General features: G+C 36.0%; 1 protein-coding gene across 5 annotated transcripts in view; it reads right to left on the reverse strand.

Annotated features, from left to right (window-relative positions):
• The window catches only part of Enox2 (ecto-NOX disulfide-thiol exchanger 2), a 290,611-nt gene that overhangs the window by 59,512 nt on the left and 217,652 nt on the right, over window positions 1-13,447 (reverse strand). For all 5 annotated transcript variants that reach the window (XM_063246421.1, XM_063246423.1, XM_063246424.1 and 2 more), the window contains one exon: window positions 1,396-1,551. In XM_063246421.1, coding sequence (XP_063102491.1) covers window positions 1,396-1,551 — 156 coding nt within the window. The remainder of the gene's footprint in view (window positions 1-1,395; window positions 1,552-13,447) is intronic.

The raw sequence follows: 13,447 nt of genomic DNA on the forward strand, positions 1-13,447 counted from the left end.
GACATGAAAAAGGTATTAAGAGGGATACAGAGCTTTTTCCAATCCAAAAGGAACACAACAGAAGTAAAAGGTCATTGCACATTTGCAGGAACAATAGAACTAAGAGACAAAAATAAAACAGCACTGCCCATTCACTAAAGCACTAAACACAAACATACAAATGGCCATTTGGGTTCGCAAGTAAAGCTTACAAGGACATTTTATCCTCAATTCCCTTAACTCTCTTTGTGATTTTCCAGCTCTTCTCCCAATACAGTTCTCTGAGATATTGGTCTCTTAGATTTATTATTGGTCTGGAAGGATGTACCCTGGTCAAAACCAAGTTCAAAAGTCAGAAGACATTAAGATCAGTTTGCACTAGCAAAAGTGTCCAAGAGGATATGTCTAACTAACTCTTACTAATTCTAAAACCTTCTTAGTGATAAGCAGATCACACCAAGTACTGTAGAGTCTAGGTCTCGGCTAGGATCTAAATCATGGTTATTTGATGATTAAGCATTTGTCTGAAGTCACATGTCAAAGGTTCATGTTTATTTTGGTAAGTATTGTTCATGTGAATGGGTCTTTTAGTACCACAGCAGTGACTTCTTTGGCATGTTACCAAGCACCACTGGGACTATGTAAAAAACATTAGTAATTCTTAAGTCTTGTGCACAAGTATCTTGTGCACAAATCATTTAAAGGATATGAAACTCAAAATGGATGTAAAGAAATTTTGATTCAATTTCATTGGTGTTATATTTTAACTCAAACATCCTTATCTTTACTGATATTTTAAAGTGAGTCTAGGAAGCAGAATTCTAGAGAACATAAGACCAGTAAGACAAGACAGACGCCTAGACTGTTTCTATGTGAACTCGGTTGATTGGATAGCAACAAGTAGTTTGACTTAGCCTTAACATTTCTCTTTGCCCTCCCAATAACTTGAACTACACATCACTGTGTTGCTGCCCATGAGTTGAATAGCAGATATTGGAATATCATATGACTGGCCTGTAGCACTGAGGAATTCCTAGCACCAAATAAAATTATCATGTGCTCAGGTGCTCACAGACTATGTTCAAGCTCTGCCATCACCAGAATGTGGGCCAGTTAAGAGAACACTACAAATGCCAGCATGGAGCAATTTGCACTGCGTACCTTCTCAACTAACACACTTGAATTCCTTACCAGGCAGTATTAGAATCATGTTATATTATTTGTATTGCAACCAGGACACAAAACTATTCTTTGCATAAATGCAGCTTTGCCTAGTGAGAAACAATTCTTTCTCTTGTTTTCTAGGTGTGAAGCTTCTATACATATATCCATGAAGCCTCTGGGTATTCTTTTGAAACTGATGGAAGTTTTCTTATATACCAAAACACACATATGGGAAAAAAGGCAGAACAATACTTGGGTTGGGAGGGAAGAGTGTGCAGCTTTTGCAGTGTATGATTTCTTTTACTACTGGCATATCTGGAGGAATTGGTGGAGGCACTATTCCCAAACCAGGCATCATTGGAGTTATTGGTGGAATTCCAGTCATCATTCCAAGGGCAGGATCAAAGTCTAAAAAGGAAAGGAAAAAAGACATCAATAAATGACACCAGGCAAGGTCAAACAGAGGCAAAATGTAAGTTTCAAAGCAAGCAACTTTCTAAGGCAAAATATTTAAAAAAAACACGCTGCTTAGGGTTCTTAGGTCTTAAATACTATATTACAGCTGTGCATTTTCATTTGGATAGGGCTTGTTTTTCTGTTCTTTTTTTTATCAGGGCCTATGTAATTGTCTATATCTCATTTTGATATTTAACATCTTTTGTAATATGACTGCACCTTTACTAGTGAACTTGCCTCCATTAATTTCCAACACATACCTTCAGCTCAAGTCCATCCAGGGTTCTTGCTGTCCCTACGTTCTATTCACAGTACAGTGTGGTGTTAAAAGCACACATATCAAGTAGATTTGGGCTCTACATCTATCATTTGCTAGCAATATGAACTTCCATTTTTCTCAGGTGTAAAATAGGGTTCATAAGTCCTACCTGACAGGGAACTGGAAGGAATAATTAAAATGACGAATTTTGTATGTAGCACAGTACATAGTACAAAACGTCTCAGTAAATTAACTACTTTCTGTGCCTTTGTTGATGTTGTTTTCCTGCCTAGAATCATTTGAGTCTCTCTGAAACTTTCCCATTTTTTAGATGTAGTTTAAGTTTCGCTCTCTTTGAACAAACTTTGGCAGATCATTCTGGTTCATTCTTAACTCATTGTCTAAAAACTTGTCAATACTTGTTGCCACTGAACTTTATTTTACATGGCCTTTTGTTTCATACAGGAATGCCTTAAGGAGATGTGAGACAGTGCCCAAATATTTTTGAGGGAGTTTCTCTCTATACACAATTTGATTCAAACCAATTAGCATCAACAATATTCTGGTGACACAATCTAATACAGTATCATTAAAGAAATCACTTTACCCAGCTGGAGTGATTTACTTGTCAGGCCATTCTCCTGGAACCAACACCCTGGGAGGATTCCATAGGCATGAGTCCTGAAGCCTCTTGGGGTCTCTAGTGGATTCCATACATGGGGCAGAGGATTGGCAAATGTCACAAAAGGGAGAAATGGATACTGGAGTCCATATGGGTCTAGGTTGAGATTGGGGTTCCTCATCTAGACAAAACAGCTAGCCCCCTCAGGAGAAAAACTTAAAAAAAAACTTCAGGAAATAGAAAATTTCAGAAAAGGTGATTATTGTGACCGGAACACAGGTAGGGCATGCTCTAGAATCAGAGCAATTCTCCTGATGAGACTCACCATCTGGCCAGTGGTCTACATTGGAAAGGCATTTAGAATATATCAAAGTAGGCCTTCTAAAGTACAGGTCCCCTATAAGGTATGGGTCCAGGGAGGGGACAGTAATGATTTCATTGTTTAAATTTCATTTCTATATAAAAAATGCAATTTCTCTGCGAAAAGGGAATGCTGCTTTGAGTTCCTTGCCTATCACACCTATCCTCACAATAGAACTATTTACGACGTACTATGAACAAAAAAAGTTGCATAAAGAGTGATGCAGGGTAATGCAGGGACAGTTGCGGTAGTAGTAACAGGGTTTACTCCCCAAAACTTCACCATGCTCACCACATAGGTGAGAGGGGCAGTGCTTATAAGGATGTCTTCAAGGTAACTCTGAAGTCCTAGATAGTTCTAAGATGTTAGAGGAAGTGGACCTAAACAGCAAGAAGCATGGTTCCCACAAAAGCATAGCTTCAGGTCTAGCAGGCCAACTAAGAGGGAGTCCCATGTTTAGGCAGATGGGCAAGAGGATGGCACATGGGCTTCTCCTGTTACAAACCCAACCCAAGCAAGCTAGGACATCTGTGATCCTTTCATATGCTTGTCATCCTGAGATGCCATGACTTTTTAAAGTTTTAGGAGAAAAAATTTGCTCCCAGGAGGATTTTTTTTTAACGAAAACATACAACTTTAAGCACTATTATGTCATCTCAATCAACACACACACCCATACATACACACACACACACCCCACACACACTTCTCCTGTGGCTTTCATATCTCTATTCTCCATATATAGTTATGTGACCTTGAGGAATGTTGCTTAATATCTCCATGTTTCCATTTCCTTTTTTGTAGAAGTGGGGATAAATAATTACATTTAAAGGATGAAAGGACAGAATAGATATGAAGACCTCTGGCATGATAGGTAGGCCTGAATGGTTAAGTTTTCTTTCTTCCATTCAAAATGTGCAATCACACTGATAAATCACTGGTTCAAGCATTCATTCTCCCATTCCACAAACATTTGTGTCAGGCTGTATGCAGGGGGTAGGTTTCCTTTTGGCCTTGGAGAATTTAACGCCCCTGGTATCTGTTCTTCTATGCTATATGGTAAGGGAACTGTGGTTCAGAATGCCATTTATATCTTTGGAAAATCACATTCCTTATGCAGAAGATTTTGAAGAAATTGTTAACATTATCTCACGCATTTACAGACTGTTAATTTTCATTAGGAAAAGATCAGATTAGATTGTGTGCCAAATAAACAATTCCATCTATATTCCCCTCCTACTGAAATGTTTGTCCTTTTATTGTTTTGTCTGCATCCTCATTGTTATTCACATAGCTCTTTCACTCACAACTCTACCTTACTACAGATTACAGAAACATCATTTCACTAAACAAGTTCTGTCACTTCCACTGAGAAAGAAATGCCTGTCTCCATGTTTTGTCTACTAATAAATGGGGATAAAAAGCCACAATATAAAGGATGAATACAACTTCTGACTGATGTACTCACCACTCTGTTATTTGGTATGATTACATTAATATTTTATAAATTCATTTAAAAGCAAGTGTATTTATGACATATTGCTAAAGTCAGAGTAGACAAACTCCCCTTCTTCCTTTTGTTCAATATGCCAAGATTTCCATAGGCTACACTGTCCAGCAGGGCTTGCTACAGGGCAGGTTGTACATGACATTTCAAAGGCTCCTATTGCATTGACTGTTTCTTTGGTTTATTTTTAACTATTAAATGCCAAAGTGGATTTTCAATGTCAATCAAAAAGAACTGAAATCATAGGTCTTATACAAGTAGTGCAGAACCTAAATAACCAAAGTGTAATTTAAAACACACTGGGAATATAACACAAGAGAAATTCTCTCCTTTATCTTGGCATCTGACCTAGCTTGAAGTGTACAGCCAACAAGTACATACTATCACCACTTACGTTTGGAATTCAACCTTCTGAAGGAGATTTGAAATCATACAAAGGTGTTATGGAAAAGGCATTCCCACAAAGTCCTTTTCACAACAAATATCCTGTTCAGTTTGTCATTTAATATATCTTCTTTTAGCACCCTTTCTCCATAGCCTTGACTCTTGGGATGTCCAATGCTGGACAAGCCATAGAAATTGATTTGTATTTTCTCTTCTGATTTATGCACTTCCCAAAGTCCCAGCCTACTTGAAATGCTGCAAATGCTGTGTGTTAGTCAGGACAGTCTTACTCTGCCACACAATTTAAAGTATGTTTCAGTGTAGTCTTGAGCCTTCTCACTACTTCGAGACTTGCACTTACTCAGACTAGCAATATTATCCTCCAGCCTCTGTATACACCTAAACCAAGGAACTACAATGGAGACAAATCATTTTTGTGCTGCTATTCAGTTGTCTCAATGTCCATTTGCTCAATATTTTAATGCCAGGCCCTGTGCTAGGTAATGGACTTAAAGGAGTAAGATAATATTTTTGACTTCACACTCTAGTTTGGAAAGAGTCATGTATAGTTAAAATGCTGAATCATCAATTATTATCACCAATACAATTGTTTATTGAATGCATGTAATGTGTTAGGCAGTGTGATAAGTATTTTATATAATCTCATTCCAATAGACATGAGAGGGAGGTATTGTTATCCTCCATCACGTTATAGATGAAGAAACTAGGGCTCAGAGGGGTTTAGTTACTTGTTCAAGTTTACACAGCAAGTAAAAGGCAGACCTATGATCCAAATCTTGCTTTATCTAACTCTAATGTTCTTAACCATTATACTGCCACTCAATGCACTATGAAAATTATTTCAATAAATTAAGTACAAGCATAAAGTGAAGCAGGTATGAGATGTGATAAAAAATGTGGTGAGCGATAAAATTTTTAAAAAATATCTATTACAGTAAGTGTCATTAATTCCACTCAAAATATTCCTTCACTTGGAACATACCTATTCCATCATTCATGCTACTTTTGAAGCAGTTCTGGAACTTTTCTTTGTTTTTAGTTGTGCTGTCATGGTAGCCTCAATGTCCTGAATCAATTAAAACATTAACCTTTCTTGGTCACTTTGACTTTGGGAAGAGCCACAAGTTGCACGGTGCCAGATTTGGTGAATAAGTGGATGAGAACATGCTGTGATATTTTTATAATCCTGCTTTCCCACCAGATGACATTCAGCAGCAGCAGTCCCTGTAGTTTTTATCACAACTTGTAAAGATACTCATGAATGATTTGTGGAACTGCTTCATAAAGTGGCAAGAATGATGGGATACATGTGTTTGAAGAGAGGGGGAGTATCCTGAAGGGGATTAATGGGAATGTGTCTTTTACTGTAATAATTATTTTTACATTTAAACAGTCAGTGTATGTTCTGATCATATCTTATTTGAAAAATACAGGATATGAGCAACAAATGGTGCTATACATTTTTTTCCAAGTGTGGTAAATTAGAGGTAGATAAAAATTCTTTGATAATCTTCCATCCACAGATGAGGTCTAAGATCGCCTGGCTACTTTAAATCCAGATGGGCTAGGACTGCTTTGACCAACAGAACATGAATGAAGGAATGTGCTGTCCTCTTGTACGTATGAACCTTATGAGATGAGTGACTTCAATTTTTTTCCCTCTGATAGTATGTGCTAAAGATGGTTTGACTTGCCCGATAAGACATCTAATTACTATGTTGGAGAGGACATGTGGAGAATGCCTTAGAGTAAATGTAAAGTAAGACATCTAGCTGAGCCCAGTCTTTTTGAAAAATTAATTTTGTTGGTACATTTTGATATACATAATGATCACATTTGTCACAGGGGATTTGTACTTGTACATAATATATCTTAATTCTTCCCATTCCCCTCTCTTCCCTACAATGTTTCTTTCCTTTTCCATTTATAAAACTTTGATTCTACTGTTTTCTTTACATTCTTTTAATTTTTTTATCCTTAATTTCTCCCTTCCTTTCTCCCTCAACCCTCCGCTGTTCCTCTTTTTATTTGAACATTTTCTTTGTACTTCCCAGTATCTATCCTCAATTTGGTTTTTACTTACCCTTTGGGTTTCTCACATGAGAAAAACAATGTGATATTTAAATACACGTGTTTGATTTATTTCACTTAATATGTTCTCAATGTGCATCTATCTATCTCAAAATGTCTCAGGTTTATCCTTTCTGGTACAGTAGTACTCCACTGTATATAAAAACCACATATTCTTTATCCATTCACCTGCTGATGTGCATATGGAATCCAATCTTTTATCTTTCTTTATCAAGGTACCACACATAAATGAAGTCTTGGAACTTCCAGTCCAGCTTGCCATAACTGAAGTATTACAAGTTGGTATCATATGGGACAGAATTGTCTTGAGTCTTGCCCAAATTTCTCCTCCAGAAATTATCAGTGTAGTAAACTGACTGTGGCTTTTGTTTATTTATTTGTTTATATTTTTGGTACCGGGATTAAACCAAGACTTTGCACTGAGGTGCATATGCAACCTTTAATTTTTTTTTTTTATTTTGAGACACAGTCTTGCTAAATTGCCGAGGCTTGGCTCAACTTGTAATCCCCCAGCCATAGCCTCCCAGAGTACTGAGATTATATAATTATATACCATCACACTCAACTAAAACTGTGTTTTAAGGCACTAAATTATAAGGCAGTTTGTTATATAGCAATAGACAAAGAGGATACCCAGTATGGCCAGCATGAGATACGATTGGTTAATAGGGATTTATTTTTAGTTAAAGAGAGAAGAAAAAAAAGGACATAAAAAATAATGCAGTAAAAGGGTACAAATAATACAGTATTTCAAGAAAAAAATATATACAGTACGAAACCACCAGTTAATAGGTTACATATTATCTTCCCAGAAACAGTTGTCCATATCACTAATTAAAGCATATAAAGTGGACATTCATACAGTAAAATTGGAGAAAGTTACGTTCAATGATCCAACAAAAGCTCAGTTATATGGTTTTCCATCCTACACACTCGAACATACCTGCGGTTATATCCCTTAGTCCACCTTACTTTCCTCTCTTTTTTACAGTAAGAATCAGAGTGTTAGGGTTTATTACTCTCACGGTTCTTATTACTTTTTTGAAGAGAATAAAACCAAATGTGAGCAAAATGAGTCAGTTAGAACAGAAGGGTGGGCACAGCACGTGATGCAAAAATAGAATACCAGGTGATCAAAGTGGTTACCATTGTGCCTCTTGCTATTTTTAAATTGAGTTGTCTATATCATCAGGTATAATAGAATTGATCAAAACAGTACAGAACAAAACCAATAAAACCTACACTGAGGACCTTACAGGATTTCAAAAAAAGGGTAATAGTCAATCCATATTGGGTATCACAGTATATCTTATTGCCTTCAAAGTGATTACCTATACCCTCAAACTTGATACTATCAAACAAAATAGAATATATAATAATCAGAAAGAACAAGATGGGGAGAGCAATACTGGGGTTCAAGTCAGGTTAACAGGACAACAAAAAGTTTTTATAAGATGTCCCGTTATTTTTAATTTAGTTTTCCCTTAATTAAAAAAAATGAGAGAAAATAGATTAATTTAAAAAAAATGGGGGAGATTGAGATAAGAGAGGACATTGTAATAGAACAACACAGAGCAGAACCGAGCAATTCAAGCATCATTGTGTTTCACCACCAGATAATCTAACATAATAGTAGTCACCATAGTGCCTCTTTCCTTAAATTATTTGAGTGTAACTTTGCATGCTATAATATCAAGCATATCTAGACAGTATGAAGCCTTTCAAGAGAATGCAAGAATTACAGGGTATTTAGAACCTGCTAATAGAAAACAAACAATGGTTTCTATATTATCTCTTTGCCTATAAAGAATTTTGTTTATACTATAGCATATAGTGAAATGTAGTAAGATACAACATGTTAAAACCCATGGAAACAGATGTACTACAGCTTGATGGGACTTTAAAACAGGACGATATTAAATCAGCACTAGCTTTTATGTTGTGTTGCTTTCTACAAAACAGCTATTTGTGCTATCATAGATACTAAAATCGAACAACCCAGGTTAAAACCATTGCGGTTAATGAGTGAAAACATTATATGGCTTCAAACCAATAAAATTGGGAATCATGATTACCACATACTTCTATGTATTCTTATCATTTCTTACACAAGGGAAACTATTCAGTATTTATACATGTGAGTTTGATTTATTTCACCTAAGAGTATGGTCTCAAGCTGCATCCATTTATTTATAAACGTCTCAATGCGGTCATTCTTTATAGCTGAGTAGTACTTCATTGTATAAAAATACCACAAATTTTTATCCATTCTTCAGTCGATGGACACTTAGGTTGTTTCCAAGATCTGGCTATTACAAATTGTGCTGCTATAAACATGGGTGCACATATATCACTGTGGTATGATGCTTTCAGTTCTTCTGGGAATATGCCTAGAAGTGGTATAGCTGGGTCATATGGGGCTTCCAGTCCTAGGTTTCTGAGAAATCTCCAGACAGACCTCCACAATGGTTGCACTAGTCTACACTCCCACCAACAGTGCAGGGGAGTCCCTTTTTCTCCACAGCCTCTCCAGCATTTGTTGTTGGCGGTTTTCTTGATCTTGGCCATTCTTTCAGGAGTGAGATAAAATCTCAGTGTGGTTTTGATTTGAATTTCTCTAATGACCAATGATGATGAACATTTTTTCATATATTTATTTGCCATTTGTATTTCTTCATCAGAGAATTGTTTATTCATCTCAGATGCCCATTTTTCGATTGGGTCTTTGAATTTTGGGAGTCTGATTTTTTTTAAAATTCTTTATATGTTTTAGACAGAAGTTCTTTGTCTCAGGGGCAGATCACTAAGATTTTTTTTCCCAGTTTGTGGGTTTTCTTCTCACCACGCTGGAGCCTTCTTTCGATGTGCAGAAGCCTTTTAATAAGAGGTGGTCTCAGTTATTGATTCTGGGAAGTATTTCCCGTGTGGTTTGAGTCCTGTTCATGAATTCTCTACCTACTCCTGTATCTTCAAGGTTTTTACCCAATTTGTCTTCCAATAGATTTAGTGTTTCTGTTTTAATATTTAGATCTTTGATCCATTTAGATTTTATTTTAGTACATGGTGATAGGCATGGGTCTAGTTTTAGTTTTCGACATATGGAGAGCCAGTTTTTCCAGCACCATTTATTAAAGAGACTGTCATTCTCCCAGTGAACATGTTTGGCCTCTTTATTGAAGATAAAATGGTTGAGTGTGATTGTAGTTGTGGGTGTATCTTGTAATCGATTCCATTGATCTTCAGCTCTATTTTGGCTCCAGTACCATGTTGATTTTACTATGGTTGCTCTGTAGTATAACTTCAAGTCAGGGATTGTGATGCCTCCTGCCTTGCGTTCACTGCTTAGAACTGTCCTTGCTATTCTAGGTCTCTTCTCAATCCAGATGAATTTTAGGAGTGATTTCTCGAGTTCTATGAGGTATGTTGATGGTATTTTTATCGGGATTGCATTGAATCTGTACAAAAGCTTTGGGAGAATGGCCATTTTCACAATATTTATTCTTCCTATCCATGAGCAAGAGATGTTTTTCCATTTTCTGAGATCATCTTCAATTTAATTTTTCAGTGTATTATAATTTTCCCTGTACAGGTCTTTCACTTCTTTCTTGAGAGTAATTCCTAGATATTTCAATTTTTTGGTTGCTAGTGTGAAGGGTGTGGCTTCTCTTATTTCTCTTTCTGTGACTTTGTTGTTAGTGTATAGGAATGCTATTGATTTTTGAGTATTGATTTTATAGCCAGCTACGTTACTAAATTTATTTATTATATCTAGCAGTCTTCAATGGAGTTTTGGGGATTTTCTATATAGAGTATCATGTCATCTGCAAATAATGATAGCTTAACTTCTTTTTTTCCTATCTTTATGCCTTTTGTTTCTCTCTTTGTATAATTGCTCTGGCTAGTATTTCCAGCACTATATTAAATAGGAGCAGTGATAAGGGACATCCTTGTCTTGTGCCTGATTTTAAAGTAAAGGCCTTCAATTTTTGGCCATTTAGTATGATACTGGCTGTTGGTTTGTCATAGACAGCCTTTATTATATTGAGGTAAAGACCATCTATTCCAATTTTCTGCAGGGTTCTTATCATGAATGAATGTTAGAACTTATCAAAAGCTTTTTCTGCATCTATAGAAATGATCATGTGGTTCTTACTTTTGGCTCTATTGATATGGTGTATTACATTTATTGATTTACGTATATTGAACCATCCCTGCATGCCTCGGATGAATCCCACTTGTCATGGTGTAAGATCTTCTTGATGATTTGCTGCATCCTATTTGTCAATATTTTATTGAGGATTTTTGCATCCATGTTCATTAGGGAGATTGGTCTGTAGTACTCTTTTTTAGTTGGGTCTTTCTCAGGTTTTGGTACTAGAGTAATATTTAGTTCCAGGAATGACTCAGGAAGGACTGCCTCCCTTTCAATTTCATTGAAGGGTTTTAGGAGTGTTGGCATTAGGTCTTCTTTGTATTTCTTGCAGAATTCTGCAGTGAATCCGTCTGGGCCTGGGCTCTTCTTTGTAGGTAAGGATTTAATTATGTTTTCAATTTCATTAATATAAATTGGGTTATTCAGTAGTTTTAAATCTTCATGACCTAGCTTTGGTACTTTGTATTCTTCTAGGAATCTGTCCATTTCCTCTGTGTTTTCAAACCTTTGAGAGTAGAGGTTTTCAAAATAGGTGTTGATGATTTTCTGTATTTCTATAGGATCTGTAGTGATTTCACCTTTTACATTTTTTATTGCTTGAATTTGAGCTTTTTCTTCCCTTTTTTAAAATAAGGTTGGCTAGGGGCTTATCGATTTTATTTATTCTTTCAAAGAACCAACTCTTTGATTCATTGATTATTTAGATTTTTTTTTTAGTCTCCATTGCATTGAATTCTGCTCTGATTTTTATAATTTCTTCTCTTCTTTAGGCTTTGGGCTTGATTTACTCTTCTTTTTCTAGATAGTTGAGGTGTAACATCAGGTTATTTATTTGTATTCGTTCTGTTTTCCTGATGTGTGAACTCAGTGCAATAAATTTTCCTCTGAGGACAGCTTTCATTGCATTCCACAGATTCCAGTAAGTTGTATTTGTGTTTTCATTTTCTTGTAGGTAGTGTTTAATTTCTTCTTTGATTTCCCCTGTGACCCACTGATTATTCAAGAGTATGTTATTCAGTTTCCATGTGTTTGTGGGAATTTTGTAGTATCTTTTATCATTAATTTCTAATTTCATAGTGCTATGGTCCGATAGCATGCAAGGGATGATTTCAACCCTTTTGCACTTATTTAGATATGTTTTGTGAATTAATATATGGTCTATTTTAGAAAATGACCCATGTACTGCTGAGAAGAATGTGTATTCTGTTGTTGTTGGGTGGAATACTCTGTATATGTCTATTAAGTCCATTTGTTCACAGGTGCAATTAAGTTCTTTTATTTCTTTGCTGATTTTCTGTCTGGTTGATCTGTCCATTGGTGTCAATGGTGTGTTAAGATCTCCTGTTAGAATTGTGTCACTGCTAACTTGGTTTTTCATTTCCGTTAATAGTTGTTTTATATAATTGTGTGCTCTGGAATTTTGTGCATATATATTTAAGATAGTTATCTCTTCCTCTTGGAGTTTTCCCCTGACCAGTATGTAGTGACCTTCTTTATCCCTTCTGATCATTATTGGCTTGAAGTTCATGTTGTCTACAAACAGAATAGCCACCCTGCTTTTTTTTGGTTCCTGTTGCATGAAGTATTGTTTTCCATCCTTTGACTTTCAGTCTGTGGGCATCCTTTTGGGTTAGATGGGTTTCTTGTAGGCAACATATGGTTGGATATTATTTCTTGATCCATTCTGCCAGTCTGTTTCTTTTAATTGGTGCATTGAGACCATTTACATTAATGGTTATAACTGTTATATATTGGTTTATTGTTGACATGTTATCTTTCTGCTGTTGCATCTTTGTCTTTCAGTTTTGTTTAATTGTCTGCTTTGTTTAGTGGTTTTTTCCTAGATGCATCTAGGCTGTCTTTCAGTATTCTTTGCAGGGTTGGCTTGGTGATCATGTAGTTTTTCAGCTGTTCTTTGTCATGGAAGTATCTTATTTCTCCATCCATTTTGGAGGATAGTTCTGCAGGTTACATTAGCCTAGGTTGGAAATCATTTTCCTTTAGGATCTGAAATACTTTGTTCCATGCTCTTCTTGACTGTATTGTTTATGCTGAGAAGTCTGCTGTGATTCTGATAGGTTTTCTTTATAGGTAATCTGTCTTTTCTCTCTTACAGCTTTTAATATTCTGTTCTTTTGTTGGATTTCTGGGATGGCCATTACTATATGTCTGGGTGTAGTTTTATTTTGGTTATGGCTATTTGGAGTTCAATATGCTTCACTGATCTTGATACCAGTTTCCAATCTCATGTTTGGGAAAGTTTCAGCTATTAAGTCTCTAAATATCCTCTTGACATCCTTTATGTTGTTCCCTTCTTTTTCATTTATCCCTATTAACCTTATGTTTTTCCTCTTTGTGTCATCTTGCAGGTGTTGAATTGTTATTTCCTGACTTCTTGTTATTTTTAAAAGATCTTTCCTTTCGTATTCACTGGCTGCAATTTTGTCTTC

This window comes from Cavia porcellus, unplaced genomic scaffold, assembly GCF_034190915.1.
Source record: "Cavia porcellus strain 051 isolate PalLab524CR breed Dunkin Hartley unplaced genomic scaffold, mCavPor4.1 scaffold_3, whole genome shotgun sequence".
In the NCBI taxonomy this organism is placed as follows: domain Eukaryota; kingdom Metazoa; phylum Chordata; class Mammalia; order Rodentia; family Caviidae; genus Cavia; species Cavia porcellus.